Consider the following 17,500-nt stretch of genomic DNA (forward strand, 5'->3'; position numbering starts at 1 on the left):
AACTGACTAACCCATCACCCAAAATTTCAGGATTTGTGCCTATAGTAGGAAGGATTATTGTTATTATTATTATTATTATTATTATTATTATTATTATTATTATTATGAAGACACTTAGCCTCATAGTTCAGGTATTGACCTCGCAATGATAAGGTCATGACTTTGTTTCCTGATTTGGGTACATTCTATCCTTGAGCAAAGCACTTCATTTCACATCACTCCAGTCTATTCAGCTGAAATTAGGCACCAGCCAAATGCTGAAACAGTTCTCTCTTCCTCCAGTTGTCACATCCTTGATGTTCTGTTGGCTGAAAAGTGGGAGTGCCAAGAGTGTTTCTATGTATGCTTACAACTGCATATGCACCAAAAACAATTATCAAATGCATGTTACTTGCTACCAAGTTATAACCATTTGCAAGTGATAGCTATCCTATTAGTGATAATGTTGTTGTTATTATTATCATTATTTACTGTTACATTGCTGGTTTCAATCTCACTTCCTTTCACAATTTTGGTAATAATATCAGCGAATTCCCTCTTCTTGTTTCTTTTCGACTACATTAAGAATCAATCCATCGGTAAATTAAGATTTTAGGCAGTGAAGTGGAGAGAAAAGGAGGAATATGTTGATATTGTAAGAGGCTTCAATTGTCAAACCATTTCAACCAATGGAAGCTAGCTTATAACTAGAAAATTCTATTAAAAAATTCTGAACATTTTGTTTGAAAAGGATTTTTGATGCAAATGGCAAGATCTATTACTGAAATGGATCTTGCCATTCTCTATAAAGAAATTGAAGAAGAAGAAGGAATTTACTATTTATAAGCAATGAAGTGCAAGCATGCATTGCTAATCATTTCACTTGTTCCATATTCCTAGAGGGCCATTTCCTTTTACTTCAGTAAACAATAGTTGATGAAATCATTGATAATAGTAGAGCTCTTTGCACAGATCTTTTTCCTCCTTCAGATAAACGATCTCTATTTTACAAAAATCACTGACATCAACTTCTCTTGAAAGATTGTTTGTATTGCTGCTGTAATATTTAAGCTAAAAAATGGTACAATTCAAACTTGACTGACCTTCTGGCTGTTTCTTATCCTGATTTTCAAAATTAGATTTTAAAAATCAAAACAAGAGGGTAAAAAATCACAAACCATATCTTTAGGTCATAACAGTACATCTTATGATTTGTTCAAGAATTTTTATTTTTTATTTTTTGTACTGAAGTATCATTAAGGTATTTGTTTGTTTTTTTTTTTCTGGGTTTTTTTTGTATAATGTAGAGTGAGGGGAGGTGGGGATGTTACGTAAGAAAGAAACTTAAACAAGAAAAGCAGAAGAAAACAATTTCAAAACAAATTATGGAGTTAGTTAATTATGGTGATGCAATTCGTTGGCTAATTATGGTGATGCAATTTGTTAGTTAATTATGGAAATATAATTTGACAAAATGTTTATTTTAAAGAGGGTTAGACTTGTTGATTAAAACAGTTGCTGTATTCCAATAGACTGTCTAATGATTATGGTTCTGTGTTTAGCCATAAACTTATTATGATTACCATTATTATCATTATCCTTATTATCGTTATCATTAAGTCAATGAGCTGGCAGAATGGTTAGCATGCCAGGTGGAATGCTTAGTGGTATTTCATCTGTATTCATGTTCTGAGTTCAAATTCCACCAAGTTTGACTTTGCCTTTTATCCTTTCAAGGTCAATAAATTAAGTACCAGTGAAACACTGGGGTTGATGTAATCGACTTGACCCCTCCCCAAAAATTTCAAGCTTTGTGCCTATAATAGAAAGGATTATTTTAGAAATAATAGTATATATATATATATATATATATATATATATATATATATATATGCCCTGTGGTATTATTTAAAGTTCTCTATATTCTCTATATTCTATGTTCAAATCCTTCTGAGATCAACTTCACCATTCAGCTATCTCGGGTCAATAACATAAAATTCCAGTCAACTGCTGAAATTGATGTAATTAACTAATTCCTTCAAGCCGCAAATTGCTGGCTTTGTGCCTAAATTAGACACATTTATTTGAGCAGCAAACGCAGCAGTTGGGCATAATGTCTTAGTTACTTCTTTGTTACAACCCTTTTGTTCTGAATTCAAATCTTACCAAGTATGACCTTGAGGTACATCATTCTAGGATCAGTAAAATAAAGTATTGGACAAATTTGGGGATTGATGTTATTTTATTGAATTCACCAAATAAGGTGATTTTTAAATTATTTTATTTTCACCTTTTTATATAAAGTTGTTTACAAAGTTGAACAGGCATTTCACAGTTCTAATACTCTCCATATTGTAGATATTTCAAATTATATCCAGTTTAACCAGTTTGTGGGCAGCTTCTAATAGCACAAAACTGTATTTGCTTTTGTCAGTAAATTCCTCTACTAGAAATATCCAACCATAAAATCATGATGACTTAATGACCAGCTCCTATTTTTAGAGTAATAAATACATTTATACATTAGTTATTTTGAATATCAATATGTTGATTAAGATAATATTTTTCATCGTTATCATTGAATCCTATAAGTCTTTTACGCATGAAATATTTCTTGCTGTAAAAGATTTAGTCAGCACTATTACACACAGACACACACACACACACACACACACACACACACACACACACATGGCTGTATGCTTAAGAAGTTTCTTTTGCGACCATGTTGTTTTGGGCTTTGATCTCACTCAGTGGTACCTTGGGCAAATATTTTCTGTAGTCTTACATAGACCAATGCCCTGCAAATGAAATTTAGTAGATGAAAACTATACAGAATCTCTCTGTATGTATGTTTGCATGTACATATGTGTGTGTGCGTGTAATAATAATAATAATAATAATAGTAATAATGATAATAATAATTGATGATGGAAATGGAAGATAGATTTCCAGAGGAAAATATCTCAACATTGGATAACACCAGGTAGCCCAAACTGTGAATGTACTTTACTCAAAACACTAAGTGACATATACCCATTAGTCCCCTAAAATTACATATCACACTCAGTAATGGCACTCCACTCTTGCACCATTTCCACTCTACTGGTCATTCATTACAACATCTGTCAGTGTTCAGACTGTCTCTGCACAGAGGCCACCTAGACTCTCACCTTTGCAATGAACAGGAATTAATCTTCTCCTTTTGTTCCTTCCATCTTATGGGCTCAACTCACTACCTCTTTTCCACTGACACTCCGCCACATAGATACCCACACACCTCCTACATTCAACTGCCCTTCCCCTCCACCTACACACCTGCATACTCCCCTCCACCTACACACCTGCATACCACCTACCTCAGTATCCTCACCACATACATACCACTATACAAACACCCATCAACACTGTTCAATTCATTCCTCATTTCACACACCATTACACACACACCCAAGAACACCTTCCCACTCCACATGCACTAGCACCCAACACACTATTATCCACAAACCATTATTCACACACCCACACAGACTCTTCAATGGCGTCACCACACATACCACTATACGAGCACCCCTACACACTGTTCAACTCAGTACAGTGTACTGAGTATACACTCCACACACCACCATGCACACTCCCACACTCACACAAGCACATAATGCCTGAACACAGACAATATATACACACATACACACATGCAACACACATAAACACACGCAACACGCATAGACACAGATAACTTTTGCACACAAAAATACACTGTACACATGTGCACTATATAGTCACAGTCACACACACACACATACACGTGCACACACCACCTGAACAAGCACATATCAACTGCTAAACACAAGTGTTTGCATATGCATGCATGCACAGGCACACACACACACACGCACACACATTAGCCTCATACATATACAAACGTCCATACACATACTCACACATATACACAAGTCTACATGCATACACATACACACACACACACACAAATACACAAAATGCACATCACTCCACACAACACATGCACTAAGTTACTTGTAGATATAAACACACAACCAGACCAATGCGTTTGCACACACACATGATAACTACATGCATACATACACTCATCCATATGCACACATACACACACACAGGTCTACATATTTTTCAGCTCGCACGCACATACATACTCACACACTCATCCCATTCATACATACATACTTACACACACCATTCTAACATATACACGTGCACATGAGACCAGGTCACCATCATTATCTTCCTTTCATTCAGCCTTCTGATTATTTCGTCATGTTGAAAAAATTTTCCTTTCTCCATTTTTTACATTCTCTCTCCTTTTTTTCCCTCTTAATCCTTTCTGTCAGAAAGCATAGGCTTGAAACGTAAAAGACCTTTCCATTCTTCCTGAGCGTTAAACTAATACATTTGCTTGTTGTTCCTACACCCGGCTTTATCTTTTGTTTTCTGTAAATTTGGACAACATATATATATATATATATATATATATATATATATATAATATTAGGGACAAAATCCAAAATTACAGGTAAAAACTCAATTAAAATCAATTTATAAAAAATTTAAATTAAATTGAGCTTTATAGATTAAAATATATATAAAATATATAGTTTTAGGGAAACTCATTTATTGCGCTTTTAATTATTAATTTTTCTACATGTGATAGTGGATTTTCATCGATGAAATTTGGCTATTTTCCGTAAAACTATATATTTTATATATATTTAAATATATATATATATATATATATATATATATATATATAATAATAATAATAATAATGATAATAATTGGTGAAGGAACACAAGATAGATTTTCAGAGGAAATATATCTTAACTGTGGATGACACCAGGTAGCCCAAACTGGGAATGTGCTTTACTCAAAACAGAGAGAGAGAGAGAGAGAGAGAGAGGCAGACAGACAAACAAATAGATATGTGTGTGTGTATCTGCACATCTTTGCATTGACACTGCTTAGGCTGTGGTAACATTTGTATACGTCCTACAGAAACTGTCCCACACCTCACCAGTTTGACAAGTGAAAACCAGAATTACCTTACTTACAAACAAGAGTTGACAAAAAAGAAGGGTGTCTGGCCATAGAATACTGCCTCCAAAAAAGTTCTCTCACATCCAAACCAACAAGAAAAAAAATAACCAGATGATGTTACAACAAGCCTCCACACACATATACATACATGCACACAAACACACATACATCACAATGATGTGGATGAGTGTGTGTGTACAGGTTTGTTGTATGGTTAAGGTTTTGGAATTGCTGCCAATGTTTAAAAGGTCATTTTCAATTCATTATCTTACATATATCGTCATCTTTACTGTTTCAATGACTGTATTCCCTATCATAGTGAAGGCGCAATGGCCCAGTGGTTAGGGCAGCGGACTCGCGATCATAGGATCGCGGTTTCGATTCCCAGACCGGGCGTTGTGAGTGTTTATTAAGCGAAAACACCTAAAAGCTCCACGAGGCTTGGCAGGGGATGGTGGCAAACCCTGCTGTACTCTTCCACCACAACTTTCTCTCACTCTTACTTTCTGTTTTTGTTGTGCCTGCAATTCAAAGGGTCAGCCTTGTCACACTGTGTCACGCTGAATATCCCCGAGAACTACGTTAAGGGTACACGTGTCTGTGGAGTGCTCAGCCACTTGCACGTTAATTTCACGAGCAGGCTGTTCTGTTGATCGGATCAACTGGAACCCTCGACGTCGTAAGCGACGGAGTGCCAACAACAACAATTCCCTATCATGTCCTGATTTAGACACATCTGAAATTTGATCCTGGTCTTTTCTCTTCAGTGTGGTTTATCATTCCCCGAAACAAACCTCATTACTACATCTCTAAAAGTCTTCTCTGAATGTTCTGTCTTTACTACAGACCATCACCCTTATCAATTCTCAGCATCCATAGTTCATTCATGTTACATGTCTATTATAACAAGACAACTTTTCTCTCTCTCTCTCTCTCTCTCTCTGGTAGTAAATGATGCCTGCTCTCCCTCCTTTATCTCTTTCTCTCACTGTTGTCTCTCTTTCCCTCTCTCCTTATCTCTTTCTTTCCTGTTTCTCTTTCCATCTCTCCTCTCTCTCTTTTTCCCTATCTCTCTCTCTTTCTCAGTCCTCTTTCTCTCTCCCACCTCTCCCTCTTGAAGATAGATGATACCTGCCTTCCCTCCTTCTTCATCTCATTCTATCACTCTCTCTGTATCTCTTTTCCTTTCCTCATTTCTTTTTCTCTATCCCTCCTACCATCCTTTCTCTCTTTCTCTCTCTCTCTCTCTCTCTCTCTCTCTCTCTCTCAAAGGTTGTAAGTGTTACCTGCTCTTCCTTCTTCTCTACTGTTCTCTGTCATTCTGTTTGTCTCTCTTTTCTTATTTTCTCTATTCCCTCATCAATTCTTTCTATCCCCCCTCTCTCTCCCTCATCACTCTGTCTGACTGTCTCTGACTTTCCCTCCCCTCTCCCCCTCCTCCTCTTGCTTTCTTGAAAGTAGCAAATGATGCAGGCTCTCCCACCTGTATCTTTCTCTCTGCCACCCTCTCTTTCTCTCTCTCACTGTTTCTCTTCTAAATCTACTTTGCTCATCCACTATACCACATACACCTCAGTTCCCTTCAGTTACTCGAGGTAAACTGTCTTCTGCTGATATAGAGAATACCAGAACCACTTTGAGATCACGGACATATAATAACAAAGAACAAGGAGAGACAGAGTAAAAAGTGACCAGGCATTAACTGCTGGTTTCAGGGCAGAGAGAGAAAGAGCAAAACAGAGAAAATGAATAGTTTTGCTTGAAACTTAATCAAAGTTCACTGTTAAATGCATTATAAATAATTCCATGAATGGAGCCATGTGATCTCATGTGGACCATTTCACCATTTCACCATTTCTCCATCTTACCATTTCTTTGTTTCTTTGATTTTCATTGAAAATCTTTGTTTCTGCAATGGATTCCTTTCTTTGTGAGAAGTTTGTAAAAACAACCACAATTGATGAATGAAATGGATAATGATTTTGAAACAAAATACACCAACCATATAAATAATTATTATATCTTTTTTTTTATACTTGATTTGACTGCTGGTTAGTTTTGGGAGTAGGAGATTGTGGGGCTGGGGTGGATGAAATATTTTTTAGCTTATTTTTTATTGTCTCCTATTTCATTCATGTATTGATTTCTTACACTGATGGTTAGGCGAGTGTGATGAAGATGGTTGAAACTTTTCATTTGCATTGATTTCTATGTATTTTGGCACTTTCATGATAAGAAACAAAAGTTTCTATAATGAATAAAAGTCAAATTTGATCCAACTGAACTATGAGCCATAGTCAGCTTTGATTTAGCTGACTACTGAACCAACATACCTATGACCAAATGTCTCTCTAATCCACCAGACCAATGGCCAAAAGTCAGTTCTGATGCATCATACATATGATGAACTGTCAGTTCTGAGACAGCAGATCAATGATCAAAGGTCAGTTTTGATCCAGCAGACCGGTGATCAAACGTCAGTTCTGTCCTGACAAACTAATAACTAAATATCAACCTTGATACTACAAAACAAGTATCAAAAGTCAGTTCTGACCCAGCAGATCTAAGATTAGTAGTCAGTTCTGATCAAAGAGATTGACAACCAAAGATCAGTTCTGATCACACTGATCTGTGGTCAAGTATAAGTCTGATCCAGTGGACTTATGAACAGATGTTGACTCTGATCCAACTACTGGATCAGCTGATCTTTGATCAGAACTGATCAAAGGTCAGTTCTGATCCAGCAGATCTATGTTCAAAGACAGTCCACTCATGACTATCTTGTCATGTCTTTTTATTTTTGTCATCCCTTGAACTGAATTTCTTTTTAAAATGGTAGAATGTAATTTGAGAAAGATGTAGCTACTAGTTCTACCAGGTTGAGTAATTGCATTGAAGCCTCCTCACTGGTTTGCATCACTTGGGTTGTATCAAATGATTACCCACCCAAATATGGATAAAACTTATGGTCTTCAGTGATAGTGATAGTGCTGTTGTTGTTGCTTCAGTTTTAGCTCAGCCTGGATCAAGAAAACCCATGATAAAGACATTTCAGCCATAACCATCTTATCTGCTTCTATGGCATAGTGCATCCAGAACTACATTAGTCGATGTGTCTCTCTTTTCCAAGCTAGTTATCTATGATTTGAGGTAGGTTAAGCAAATACATAGTTACCTTCTTTGAGTTAAGAGGAGACAAAACCAAGTGTTGTAATGTAATATGATGGCAATAAGCTTCAACTTATTCTTCTTATCAACTCCACATTCAGTTCAGTTTTGTTTAATCCTAATTGAACATATTTCTCTGCACTTCCAATGCACATTGCAAGATGCAGCAAAAAGGCATGGTTCTTGCATTACAGAACATTTTAACATGTGTTCCAAATGTGTTAGTACAGTGATACATGGTTTAGTTCGAAGAGCAAGTGTTTAAGTTTTCATTACCATTTAACAGTAATTCTTTTAACTTATTCTGCTAATGCAATTAAGAAAAGCATAAATATAACACAATCTCATACTTCCTCCATCTAAACTGAAGCCCTAAATGTTAAATCAATCATTCTTTTGATAAAAATGATGGTTAACTTAATAAAATGTTAAGCTATCTAGGATATCTCTAAAATCTATTGTTTAACATCCCTTGAAATATTTTTAGAAAAATGAATAGCGGGCACTTATCTTTAGTAGTTACAGTAATCCAGAATTTGTGGGGTTTCCTGAATGATTCTCAGTGGAAGTTTCCCTATTAGGATCGATTTCCTTATAGATATTTTTCCTTGCCTGTTTTCCAAGTTCAATGTAAAATTTCTACCAATTTCAATTTGTCTTTGTAAAGCTTCCCAGTCATTACCCTTGTAGCAACAAAAGAAATGGTTATCACCATCATCATCATCATCAGGAGTAGTAGTAGTAGTAGTAGTAGTAGTAGTAGGTGGATTAGTAGAATTACTAGAATGCTGGATGAATTTTCTTTTTGTGGTAATATAGTTATATATTATGTTCTGAGTTGAAATCCTACTGGGGTTAACTTGTCTGTTCATCCTTTAGGGTTTATAAAATAAAGTGCCAGTCAAATAGTGGAGTCAATTTAATTCACTGTTCTCCTCCTCTCCAATTTTTGGCCTATGTTACAAATAATTATGGAAATGGAATGGCAGAATCATTAGAACACCTGAAAGTATACCTTGCAATATTTGTTTGGCTCTTTACATTCTAAGTTCAATACCCACTGAGATCATCCTTCCAATGTCAACAAAATAAAGTACCAGTGAAACTTTTGTATTAGACTAAATGCTTAGAAGCTTTTTGTCCATCTTTATATTCTGAATTCAAATTCTGCTGAGGTTAACTTTGCTTGTCATCCTTTTGGGGTTGATAAAATAAGTACCAGTTGAGTGCTGAGCACACAAAAATTTCAACCCTTGTGCCTATAGTAGAAAGGATTATTATTATTATTATTAAGGTGGTGAGCAGGCAGAATTGTTAGCATGCTGGACAAAATGCTGAGTGGCATTTCATCTGCCTTTACGTTCTGAGTTCAAGTTCCACTGAGGTCGACTTTGATAGATTTGGGGCGGATTTCTACTGCATCACCTGTTACACCGCCCTGTTGTTGAGGTGTGTACAACATTGTGTGTGCTTTTTTGTTGTTGGGGGAGTACAAACTCATCCCAGTATTGTGTTGTGTTTGTTTGTTTTGTTATGGGATTTGGTTGCAGTCTTTTGTTACATTTGTGTTTGTGTTGTGTATGTAATGTGAGTTGTTTCCTTCTGTTGGTTATCTGGCCTGTAGAGTACATGTTGTGGGAGTTGTTTATTTTAGTGGATATATACTGTATAGATTGTGGATTATTTTATTTCAGTTGTATTATTATTATTATTATTATTATTATCATTATTATTATTATTATTATTATTACTACTACTACTACTATCATTCTGAAAATTCTTTTGTATGGCCAACAGGTAGGAGGATTCTGTGATAAAGGAAGACTCAGTCTTAAGCATAAAGATAGTTGAAACAATCACTGAAATCCCTACAGCTTAATTTAATCTTGGGAAAGTTATTGCTTAGGTCGATCTGAGTGGTGTAAAATGTGTCATGGTGCATCAAAACGATTTCAGTTGAAGAAACAGAACAATAAAAGAGTTGCATCCTCCATTGAACAGACACATTACAGGCAAAATGAAAATCATCGTTGTCCCCATTGTGACTTTATAGCAAAATCCATACTTGGATTCAAACTGCATTCATGCATCCGTTGCAAATAGATGCAGCTTCTTTTATCTTTAATCCTTCTTTTCTTTTGCTAAATCCTTCTTTTCTTTTTTTAAATCCTTTCCTCCAAACACTCATACCTTGAAATCAACAGGAGTGACCATCATCATCATCATCATCATCATCATCGTCATCATCGTCATCATCATCATCATCGTCATCATCATCATTATTATTGTTGTTGCAATCATTTTAACCATGTCATTTCTACTTGCAGGAACCCTCTGAAAGTATGTTTCATGCCAAGGAAATTCTTCGAACTGTGATAATGATTCAGGCACCACATATCATTCGAGATCGGAAGTACCATTTGCGTACATACCGCCAATGTATGGTTGGTACCGAGATGGTGGACTGGTTGATGCAGTACAGTGCTTTAGTATTAACCCGTGTTCAGGCAGTTGGTATGTGGCAGGTCCTACTTGAAGAAGGGGTCATTGCACATGGTGAGGAGTTGGTTTTGTTATTTTATTATTCAACTTCATTTAAAAAATGATCCCATTGTATAAATTGTTGTTGAACCCTTGATGATTCCGTCTTATTTCAAGACATTGTATATCTAGGACTATATTTTCCAGTGTGTCCTTCCCTTTTTAAGACAGTGGAATATGATTTGAGATATTGCTGCTATTTCTATCAGACTGAGTGATAAAGCAGCAGTTCTCTTCTTGGCTTATATTACGTGTGAGTATATTGCCATTAAAGCAATTAAGGTTTTCCATTTGGAAAGTGTATATTCTAATATTCATCTCCTGGTTTCAGTCAGTGAACTGTGGCCATGCTGGGGCACTGCCTTCAGGGATGTAGTCAGTTATATTAACTCTAGGACTTATCTTATTAATTTTCGAAGGATGAAAGGCAAAGCTGACTTAGACAAAATCTGTCAATCCTCCACTGTATTTATGTAAATTTGTTCAAACCAGACAGAGTTGCGTTACAAATGTGTTTATATGTGAATATATTATAATAAATCAGTTGCCTTAAGCAATTACTCATGAAAATATATTATAATTAATTGTGGTCACATTGCAATGGCTGTGTTTATGCATGAATATGTTATTTTTTTGTGTGGTTACAAAATTTGACATGAGAAGTGTATGACATGTGGTATCATGAGCAAATGGCTTCATCTATAGAAGATCAATCTTTAGTGATAGTTTTTTTGAGGTTTTTTTTTTTTTTGCGATAGCTCTAGAGCTTATGATCCTTGCAAGCCTTCCTATACTAATGAGACTGACACCATTAATGTTTTACGTGAACCTTTGTAAGTCAGCAACAGGAAAGATGTAAGCAGAGAGGAAGTTCCAGAGGAACAAAATTCTGGGAAGGAGGGAAGAGCATAGTGATTAGTGTAGGACCTGGGAGTGTTGGATACAACACGAATTGTGAGAGGAGGAAAGACAAATCAGATGGGAGTGCCAGAGTGGAAATGGCATGGTCCCTGCCAGCTCTAATGAGCAAAAGCCATTATAGAAACTACAGAAAATGCAGAAAGAGGAGGTAGAATAGCTATGAACCAGAGTCTGTGCATGTTTATGAGTGACTTTATGCTAACCAGTCAGCCAGGCTTTACTGGATGCAATCTAGTAGATGCACAAGCCCATTATATATATTTATATATATATATATTACGGAGATGTACTTGCATAGCAAGTGACCTGATCTGAGATTGTGTGCTGGAACGAAAACAATTGCAGTGTGGAAGGTGTTTATAAGCCATTTAAGAAACACACAAAAACCATTAGATTCACTTCAACATTTAAATTTAATTTGCCAAAATATTTTTGTCACTTTGAGACCGCGACCTGTTCACTGAAAAAATTTCGTGCTGCACAGAATTTTGTCACTGATCCGATCACGGTCTCAAAGCGACGAAAATATTTTGGCAAATTAAATTTAAATATTGAAGTGAATCTAACGGTTTTTGTGTGTTTCTTAAATGGCTTATAAATACCTTCCACACTGCAATTGTTTATATATATATGTATATATATATAAACAGTTTGATTTGGTTCTGTGTGACTTAAAGTTTCATGGGCCTATAACAGAAGCTTGTCTCTTTCAAGCTTTTGATTATCTGCTTTGATAATCTAAAGCTTGAAAGAGATGATTTATGTTAGAGGCCTGTAAAGCATTAAGTTGCATGGAGCTATATCAAACTGTTATAATGATGCATGTAACTCCTACTAAACATGTTGAGTGCTCTTTCCTTTCATTTGTCCACTCACTCATGTATACACACACACACACAGACACACACACGTAGGAAGATTATTGGATTTCATGCTTATGGAAATTCTAAAGTACGACCACTAATTTTGGGATATGATATGTAATTTCACCTTTATGAAAACTTCGATAAATTTTACTAATTTAAGAACTATGCTTTTCCTTTTTTGCCAAAAGCCCACTTTTTGTTGTTTTAGTGAAGATCAAAGTAAAGTTAACAATTTGAAAATTTGTAGTTTCAATACATTCAAATATATATGTATATATATATTTATATATGTATGTTTGTGTGTACGTATGTGTGTTTGCATGTGTGTGTGTGTGTGTGTGTGTGTGTGTGTGTGTGTGTGTGTGTGTGTGTGTGTGTGTGTGTGTGTGTGTGTGTATCAGAGCACACAAGTGTTTGTGTATGCATGACTATGAACAGTTATAGAATGTAAGTTGAAATTTTATACTGAGAATACTTGTGTGTATTTTCTTGTGTCAGAATGAGTATCTGTTTATATCTATCTTTTATTTATATAACTCTATGTATCTAGCTATCTAAATGCACACACACACATGCTATTTATCATTAACACCTGTTCTACAAGCTTCATCACCAAACCAATACAACCATGCCCATTACCAAACCACAAACTCCTTCATGAACAATGATCACTGCCGCCATCAACAATACCCCAACTATCACCAACACCAAAATTAATACAATCAATCTCACCATCACAACCACTCAACTTTTTGAATAACCAGCTGGCAACAACAATGATAGACCAACCAGTATGATAGTAATGTCTGTAGCTACATGTGTTGTATGGCAGCACCACAGGGTGTGTGCGTAGTGTGTGGAGGTTTATGGCTCAGATTAGAGGTGAAATGGGTGAAGCAACCATGAGTCTAGCAACCCTTAAACTAACTATTATCATACAGTATTTCCTCCGACATCATTCTTTTACCCTTTTATCTTCTTTTCATTCTTACATCCATATGAAAAGGCAACAATATTTTGCTCTTATGGAACTACTTTACTGGTGCTATTTTTTTTAACTACATATTTGTTGTGAATAGTTTTTGATCAATAAGAGATGCTGTAGATAATGGAGCTGAGTGATAGGATGAAGTGAAACCTTCAATTTTGAACAATATTTGGCAAAATATATGGCCAGTTTGTATCCAAGACTTTACAAATTTTCCACAAGTAGAGAGCCGATATCAAATTAAGAAAGATATTATAGCACTTGTAAAGGATATAGGTTTTGAAAAAGTCATAAAGTATGATTTGGTTGAATTGTTAGAATCCCACAGAGAAAGTTTATCCAACAAGGAGTTGATGCTACTAGAAAAAAAAAAAAAAACTGAGAATAGAGAAATTCTGTCAACTCCACTTAAACTGACTACAGAGAATATTGTTGAAGGGTTAGGTCTTAAACAGGAAGGTCTACAACATTTTGTTTATAATGAACCTAATCATGAACATAACATAAAATTTACAAGAGGTGAACTCAGTCCCTACACTGAGCTGTACGAATAGATGACACACTATAAACATTAAACACCTTCGATAAATTCTTCACCCATAAGTAGATTTTGATGATGAATTATAAGATAGAAGACACTGTCATTCCTCCTTCCTGTAATACTCATTTCACCAATATCTTTTACTCAGTAATCAACATCTTTTGTAGAAAGAACATACCTGACTCTGATAATATAATTCTTATTTATTCCTTAAGCTTTTGCTCTTTAAATGTTTGACATGTCAAACTAAGTGAAATCATGGCCAGTGCCGGTGACATATAAAAGGACCCATGCCAGTGACATGTAAAAGACACCCAGTACACTCTGTAGAGTGATTGGTGTTAGGAAGAATATCCAGTCATAAAAAACAAGCCAAGACAGACTGGAGCCTGGTGCAGCTTTCTGGCTTACCAGTTCCAGTTAAATCATCTAATGCATGCCAGCATGGAAAATGAACATTAAATGATGATGATGATGTATACTTATTATACTGTATTTGTTTAGAAATTATTTTTATACATAAAATTGCTTCTGTTGCTTGTTTTGTATTATTCACCTGATGTTATACCAGAAAACACTTGCCCAAAGTACAACTCTGTGGAATTGAACCCAGAAACTGGAGTTATGTGGTCAGGAAGCAAACTTCTTACCACACAGCCATGCCTGAAATATGTAAACACTAACAAAGAAAAATGAAAAAGAATCACAAACAGATGCTTTCAAACATAATACTTTGAGTTTTTTACTTTCACCATTATAAATGCAATGACCCCCATGATTGGTCTGTTGACATTCTATTAGCAATGGTGTTATTGTTCACAAAATTTGATATGAAATATTATTTTTTTATAAAACATACATAAAGGAAGTTTTTAGGTAAATTTATTATAATTAACAGTGGCCACATTACAAAGGTTGTGTTTATTTGTGAATATATTTCTATAAGAGACTTTGAATAACTAAATGTCTGGGGTTAGATATTGTTAATGAAATTAAATATCTTTCTCACTGTTAACCTCATCTTAACAGGCAAGCCATTTTCCCAATATTTATATAAATATTGAAAACATTTCTCTAAAGATGAAATTAATAGGCTGAAAAATTATCATCTTAAGAATGGCTTTTTGTACATCAAATATGTAAATTTATTATAATTTAATGGGATTTCAATGCACATAGTGTTACTGCTGTTGCTTCATCTGCTTCCATTATAATATTGTACCACCTAATCTCAGCCACTCCCTACACATTCTTCTCTACCCCTTTTCTCACCTATTTGGTTTCCATTGCTCAGACCTTTAGTTCTGCCTTTCCCAAAATGTCATACCTCTGGAATTCACTCTCAGCACCACCACCCCTCCCTGTTTTTTCTACAACCATCTACTTACAGTGACGAACACCAACTGTGTTCATATCACTGGTTTTGGGCACCAGTGAAGACCAAGAATGCAGTCCTTTCTTCTAGAATAAACCTTTAACCTTTTAGCATTCAGGTTACTCTGTCAACTGCAATGCTCATTTTTTCACATTCATCATCATCATCATCGTCATCCTTTAACATCCATTTTTCATGCTGGCATGGATTGGATGGTTTGACCAGGGCTGGCAAGCTGCAAAGCTACACCAAGTTCCAGTGTGATTTAGCTTGGTTTCCACAGCTGGATGCCCTTTCTAATGCCAACCACTTTACAGTGTGCCAAGCACTTTTACATGGCATCAGCTCAGGACTCTTGCAGGCCAATCCTCTTCACCAGGGGTGGTAGCCTTGCTTTGTATTACCATGCATTATCTCAAAGCTTCAGGATTATGATGATGTGATTATTTATTTTTAGAATGGCATTGTTGGGTAGATGTGAGAGACCAGATCTGGATGGCTTGAACATAAAACAAGTAGAATATTTGAGTCCGATATGACCAGTTTAAATGCTAAAGGGTTAAATATTGTCTTGTGATTAAAAATGCTCCAGTATGGTCATCCTGTTATTTTGTGTATCAAAGACCACATTATTCATTGTGTCCTTATTTCTCAAGATGATAGGATATGGTTTAGCTGATACTTCTAGCTGGTTGTGCAAGCACATTATTTTCTTGTTATATTTATGTGTCAGTATGTTATGATAAAATGTTTGAATGTTTATTGTTTTGTATTTAGTTATTACCTTGCAAATCTTTTATGATAAAAGATCACATTACAAATTCTATGTTAATATATGAATGTATTAGTATTAGAATATTTGTTATAATTATTTGAACTGGAAGGGGTACATTGCAAAATATGTCAATATCTGTGTGCAGGTTTGGTTGGTTTGCTTTGTGTCTGCTTGGCTTGGGAGTCAGTCTCATTGTACATAACCTTGAGCAAGTGACTTCTACAATGGTATCTGATTGATCAAAGCCTGTAACTGAAATTTGGGTGTGTGGAAGCCAAGTGGAGGGACCATTCTTGTTCTTGGATGGTAGGCCCAACTTGTTACCCACTTTAAAACCACTTGGTTCCGGTTGTCTTTGGCAGAATCCACTCTGTTGAAACGACTTGGACCAAGTCCCTAGTTTGAAAATGACCTCCACATAGCTTTCCATTAGTCTTGGCGTCCTTAAAAATGACTATGTACTTTGCTCTCCCTTCTCTTTCCTCTTACTAGTTCTTCGGTTCTTTCATTTGTTTTAGCCATCAGGGTTAATTAAACCATTATTTGATATCATCATCATCATAATAAAAGTAATAATAATAATAATAATAATAATAATAATAATAATATATAGGACTGAGGTAACTCCTCCAGAAGATATAGAAGCAAAAGTAGAAGAGTGCCATTGTTATCAAGTGAACGATAACACTGGCACTCTTCTTGATAGCAATGTCACTCTTCTATTTTTGCTTCTATATCTTCTGGAGGAATTACCTCAGTCCTATATATATTAACCAAATTTAATTTTTGAACTTGTGGAAGACACACGAGATGTAGAAATATTCACTTGATAACAATGGCACTCTTCTATTTTTGCTAATAATAATAATAATAATAATAATAATAATAATAATAATAATAATAATAATATCTATTTTTCCATTCATGCCTGGGTCGAACAAAATTCATTGAGACAGATTTACTATTGCTGGATGCTCTTCCTGTTGCTAAACCTCATGTATTCTGAAGCAAAGTAATATTTTAACTTGTCCTTCAAACATAAAATAGCATTAATGGCTGAACATTTTTCATGAAAGATGGCAAATAAACAATAACAGTTGTTTACAATTAGAACAGGGTATCAAAGCAAGGAGATAAACGCACACACTCATACACACATATGCACATGTGTGCGCATGCATACACACAAATGTGTGCAGGCACATCATCAGCATTATTATTGCTTTATCATCCACTTTTTCAATGCTTGCACAGGCTAGATGAAGTTTATTGA

General features: G+C 35.4%; 1 protein-coding gene across 1 annotated transcript in view; it reads left to right on the forward strand.

The window, feature by feature from the left end:
• LOC106867327 (rap guanine nucleotide exchange factor 4) overlaps positions 1-17,500 on the forward strand; it is an 828,140-nt gene that overhangs the window by 684,239 nt on the left and 126,401 nt on the right. Inside the window, exons 7-8 of the mRNA XM_089350109.1 lie at positions 10,548-10,783; positions 11,520-11,594. Coding sequence (XP_089206235.1) covers positions 10,548-10,783; positions 11,520-11,594 — 311 coding nt within the window. The remainder of the gene's footprint in view (positions 1-10,547; positions 10,784-11,519; positions 11,595-17,500) is intronic.

This window comes from Octopus bimaculoides, chromosome 4, assembly GCF_046866305.1.
Source record: "Octopus bimaculoides isolate indiv1 chromosome 4, ASM4686630v1, whole genome shotgun sequence".
In the NCBI taxonomy this organism is placed as follows: domain Eukaryota; kingdom Metazoa; phylum Mollusca; class Cephalopoda; order Octopoda; family Octopodidae; genus Octopus; species Octopus bimaculoides.